General features: G+C 47.9%; 4 protein-coding genes across 4 annotated transcripts in view; 1 reads left to right on the forward strand and 3 right to left on the reverse strand.

The window, feature by feature from the left end:
• Positions 1-11: 11 nt before the first annotated feature.
• SARC_07538 (hypothetical protein) lies at positions 12-473 on the reverse strand (the record flags this gene model as incomplete). The annotated part of the gene is made up of 1 exon (XM_014298522.1): positions 12-473. The coding sequence occupies one exon, from the start codon at positions 471-473 to the stop codon at positions 12-14; it is 462 nt and encodes a 153-aa protein (XP_014153997.1).
• A 726-nt stretch (positions 474-1,199) lies between these two features.
• Positions 1,200-2,492, reverse strand: SARC_07539 (5-aminolevulinate synthase, mitochondrial; the record flags this gene model as incomplete). Its single annotated transcript, XM_014298523.1, has 1 exon — positions 1,200-2,492. One exon carries the CDS (start codon positions 2,490-2,492, stop codon positions 1,200-1,202), a length of 1,293 nt encoding a protein of 430 aa, XP_014153998.1.
• A 567-nt stretch (positions 2,493-3,059) lies between these two features.
• Positions 3,060-4,118, forward strand: SARC_07540 (hypothetical protein; the record flags this gene model as incomplete). The annotated part of the gene is made up of 1 exon (XM_014298524.1): positions 3,060-4,118. The coding sequence occupies one exon, from the start codon at positions 3,060-3,062 to the stop codon at positions 4,116-4,118; it is 1,059 nt and encodes a 352-aa protein (XP_014153999.1).
• Positions 4,119-5,134: 1,016 nt separating this feature from the next.
• Positions 5,135-5,201, reverse strand: part of SARC_07541 (hypothetical protein) — a gene marked incomplete at both ends in the record, with an annotated part of 1,871 nt that continues 1,804 nt past the window's right edge. Inside the window, one exon of the mRNA XM_014298525.1 lies at positions 5,135-5,172. Coding sequence (XP_014154000.1) covers positions 5,135-5,172 — 38 coding nt within the window. The remainder of the gene's footprint in view (positions 5,173-5,201) is intronic.

A 5,201-nucleotide genomic window follows, 5' to 3' on the forward strand; every position in this document is an offset into this window, starting at 1 on the left:
ATAGGCGGAGCTCAGGCAATAATGTTCAGCCCATATGTAGCCGTGGATAGGGTGAATGTTTTGATCATCACCAGTCGGTTGCGGGGGTGTCGCCAGCTGAAGCCATGGAAGCCATAAGCGCGGAAAGAGGCGATACCCAGTGACAATGCTGCAAAAACCCTAAAATTTTGGTAATTGCCGAAACTCAAGTGTAGATTGATCCCCTCGTAGTCATCCACGTGTAAATATTCCAGATCGATGTTTTCAAAGAGAATTCCAAAGGCGTTTTCTTCCCGGTCCTTGGTGATTTTCGATATGACGAGCAGACTGGCCTGGTCGATTATTTTGACGACTTGGATGACCAAATAATCAATGTTGTCATGCTCGCATGCTTTTCTGAACTCTCGAAATGATGTTTCGAAACGTGCTAAGTTCCCAGTTCGTAGATACGCAACGTAGCTTTTCATCAGTCGTTCTTCGTTTTGGTTCTCCATTTTTATTGTGATGTAGAATGATCACCAAACGGACCAGTGTGTTTGTATTTATACCCATTTTTCGAAAACTTTGTAAATATCACGGGCCTACCAATCGGGGGTGATTGGTGGACCTTTAGAGAAAATCCATTACTTGACTGACCAATCAAAATGTACATGAACAATATGCTAGTCTTTTAAAAAATGCCTTTATTTCATGCCAAATGTAAAATACCTTTATTAATTATTTTTTTTCGCTTCGTCAGTCTCGGGCGAGTCTTTTCGCCATAGGCACATATCCCTTAAAGGTATATGTAAATGGCGCCCACAGACAAACGGACACAGACGATGGGTTTTGCAAATTTGCGTTGATTCTTGCGCCTAAGCCGATTCTCTACCCCTTGCCAATTTTCGGCTCACCCCTTGCCTTTCAGCGCACTCTGGGCCTATTCGCACAGCTCACCCTTTGCCAATTTTCGGCTCACCCCTTGCTTTTCACAACGATACTATATCGTTGGTCACGTAGCACGAGGTAAACACGTCAACCGTTCGAGTGAGTGCGACAGAGTCCTTTTTGGACATACTTTGTACCAACAGACTAGACTCGAACGGCATTACCGTTCGAGTGAGTGCGACAGAGTCCTTTTTGGACATACTTTGTACCAACAGACTAGACTCGAACGGTAACTAATGGTATCCACCGTTCGAGTGAGTGCGACACCTAGTCTTTTCGCCCCTGCGCTGAAGCTAATTTTTACCGCACAGGTTCCACACATCAAGAAGAGCGTCCGAGAACGTGTCCAGCAGATCTGGGGTGTGTGCCGGTGTTGGGGTAACACGCAGCCGCTCCTGTCTCACAGGTACGGTGGGATAGTTGATGCTCTGCACGTATATGTTGTGTTTCTGCAGCAACGTGTCGGAAATGGCACGGCAAATCTTGGCGTCACCGACCAAGATGGGGACAATGTGGCCCGTGTTTTCCGCTATTGGGATCCCCAACTTGTGTAGCCGCGTCTTGAGCTCACGCACGTGCCGTCTCTGACTAGTGCGCTCCACCTGACTCGTTTTGAGGTGCTTGACACTCACACGCGCACCAGATGCAACGGCTGGAGGGAGTGACGTTGTAAAAATAAATCCGGATCCGTAGCTGCGCACCGTATCAACGAGTCCTGTGGATCCAGCGATATACCCTCCTATGACACCATACGCTTTGCCTAGCGTACCGGCGACAATATCAAATTTGTCCATCACGTGATTGCCCAATTGCTCACCTACACCGGCGCCTCTATCGCCATACATACCAACGGCATGAACCTCGTCAATGAACGTTAGTGCGCCGTATTTTCGAGCTATCGTGCAGATTTCGTCAACTGGTGCAATGACCCCAGACATTGAATATACTGACTCGAACACCACAATCTTTGGTCGCAAAGGGTCCAGCGCTGCCAGTTTCTGTTCCAAATCATTCGTGTCGTTGTGGTTGAAAACAACCTTGTCTGCGCGGCTATTCTGAATCCCAGCAATGAGGCTGGCGTGATTTTGTTTGTCGCTCAGAATGATGCAGTTAGGCAAAAGCTTGGCCAGCGTCTGCAGTGTAGTATCGTTGGCCACGTAGCACGAGGTAAACACCAGTGCCGCATCCTTACGGTGCAAGTCCGCAAGCTCCGCTTCAAGTTCGCGGTGAAAGCGGGTGTTGCCGCTGATATTGCGAGTACCACCGGACCCGGCGCCGTGGAGCGACAAGACCCGCCGCATCGTATCGATAACCAGTGGATGTCTCGACATGCCTAGATAATCGTTGGCACACCAAACAGTAATGTCGGCGTGTCCCCCACCACGAGCCTTTGGAAAGCGCTCGGCTAGACGGTTAATGTCGTTGAACACGCGGTACGAGTTGTCTGTTCTTTTCTGGCTGATTTTCTGCTCAAAAAAACCCTCGTAGTCAAAGGAGGTTGGTAGCACATCTGCACACAAAAGCCAGGGACCAACCGATTTCGGTGTTAACGACGAGGTTGCACGACCAATTCTGCGGAGTGACATGTTTTATTTATTTGTTTATTTAGGGTTTTAGATCGAAATCAAACGCCAGTCGGAAGGTTACACATTTTGCACATCCTCTGAACCAACAGACTAGTGATACCGTTCATTAGGTCCCAATTCGTACCGCTATTACAGACTCGAACGGTAGTACCAAGCCCCATAGTGAAGTACGTCACGTATCCTGTTCACTGTACATACGCTACGACTCAGTGATGTCGCAGAACGCAAGCAAAGGTGAGCTTGCTGTCGCGGTAGGGTCAATGGTAAGTGTCAGTGCCGGTGGTAGAACGCGAGCAAAGGTGAGCTTGCTGTCGTACGGTAGGGTCGATGGTAAGTGTCAGCGCCAGTGGCAGAACGCAAGCAAAGGTGAGCTTGCTGTCGCGAAATGTACGGTAGGGTCAATGGTAAGGTGTCAGTGCCGGTGGTAGAACGCGAGCAAAGGTGAGCTTGCTGTCGCGAAACACCGTGACTTATCCAAATACGAACTTTGAAAAAACAAAAAACGAAAGTGAGCTCAAGTCAGAAAACAGTGGTATAGCATTCCATTAGTCAGGACACATTTGTATCATGCATACCATAAGTAGGGACACACCCACACGTAGAAGTACACCATTTGTGTCATGCGAGGGTGATGTATTTGACGTGCACACTATAGGTGATGGTACAGTTTCTGGTACATTCTATAAGGCTACTGATGTGGCAAATCTCGTTGGAGTTACAGGGGCAAAGGTTGTGAAGGCTACCGTTGAAGATGAGATGTGTTTTCGATTCGGATCGGACGCGACTGATCCTGTCTACATTTCCTTAGACGGCCTCGTCCAATATATGTTTAATAGCCGCAAAGCCAGGAAGGGACCGTATGCAAAGTGGATGCTGGACATCCTACATCCGTTCATGCAACGCGACGACGTGGCAATTATCGAGCTAGCTAAAGAGTCTTTATCCAAGACCATCCCCTCTGAAGTGGCTGTTTGTTTTGAGATGGGTATCTACCTCATCCTCGTCGGGACCGTGGAGCAGTTGCAGGATAAGTGCACTGTACCCACTGAAGCAGACGACAACCACGTCGTGGTCAAGCTCGGTATGTCCAAAACAAGTATCATGCGTCGACTGACAGCACATGAAGGTAAGTTCCCCGGTGCGGAACGTCTGGCTGTTATATACATGCCCGCTGAACTGGCTTCCAAGGCCGAGAAGGCAGTCAAGGACTTTTTCCACGAGCTCCACGACGCGAAGCCGTTCATGTACGAGGGACAGACGGAAGTGTTTTCCCTTCCGCGCGAAAAGCTTCAGAGTATAGTGGGGCACTTTACCGACATTGCTAAGGAAGTTGGGAGCGTGAATGTGAAACACAATCTGTCTCACACCATCGAGACTCTCAAGCTGAACCTCGAGCACACATCGGATATTATGAAAACTCTGGAAGAAGACAAAGTGTCCTTGAAGGAAGAGACTACCGTGTTGAAGGACGAGAAGGCCCTCTTGAAGGAGGAGAACGCGCGTTTGTCACATCGCTTGAACTTGATCTCTGAACGTCGTGACGACGATCAATACAAGCACGCCGAAGAATTGAGAGAGATCAGAACCAAACTTGATCTCAAGCGAGATACGTCCAGAAAAGTATAGACTAGTCGAGGACATTACGATGAGCTAAAAAGCGAATCAATAGATTTAATCTTTCAGTACACTAAGTTAACAAAAATGAAAAGTGCACTAAAATTCAAGTATGCAAAAGGATTTTTATTAGAGTTAACTTAGCTCACACAACACAGGGTCATCCATGTCGAAATATTTTGTTTTAGGGTTTGGCGATTGGCACATCTTGTGGAACAACCAACCAGGCGTCCTATAGCGTGGCGATTGGTGAGTCAGAGTGCTACGGTCGAGAGACCCGCGCACATGTACATGCGCGTGGCTCTGAGCTGCCACACCACCTCGACGCACATTATCTTTTCAATCAACGGTCAATAATTGGTTGAGACTTGAAATCGGCATATGGAGATTCGACTCCACAAATCAGGGGCTGGAAATATTACGGAGGATGAACTTGCAAGACATGCTTGGCCAGTGGGTTTCTGATGAGGTGCACGTTGCAACTACGACAGTTAGGACAGGTGCGCTGAACTAGTCGGTTGACACATTTGGTACATAGGATAAATGTACAACACACAGTGGTCGTAACTTCCTCAGAGACCTCCGCGCACACACCACAGGTAAACAGCTGTATGAGGCTCGGTATGACTGCACCAATGCGTAAACGCCTCAGACTTGACGATTAGAGTTAAATGTAGAAACACTTTAATAAATAAATGAAAACGTTACACAAAAATGGATCGTGGCAACGAATTGCTCGCGTGTCTGGGGGGACCGAGCACGCCGAGTTGCTAAGAGTTGTCTGTTCTTTTCTGGCTGATTTTCTGCTCAAAAAAACCCTCGTAGTCAAAGGAGGTTGGTAGCACATCTGCACGCAAAAACGCGCCGTTCATCACCGGCCAGGGACCAACCGATTTCGGTGTTAACGACGAGGTTGCACGACCAATTCTGCGGAGTGACATGTTTTATTTATTTGTTTATTTAGGGTTTTAGATCGAAATCAAACGCCAGTCGGAAACACTGACGACAAATGATATAGACTGTGATAATTATGGTTGCTCAAGGGCCTCAACTCGCGCAACAAGGTCTGCAATTGTGACGTGAAGCTGATGATTC

The sequence above is a fragment of the Sphaeroforma arctica genome (genome assembly GCF_001186125.1).
Source record: "Sphaeroforma arctica JP610 unplaced genomic scaffold supercont1.605, whole genome shotgun sequence".
Classification (NCBI taxonomy): Eukaryota; class Ichthyosporea; order Ichthyophonida; genus Sphaeroforma; species Sphaeroforma arctica.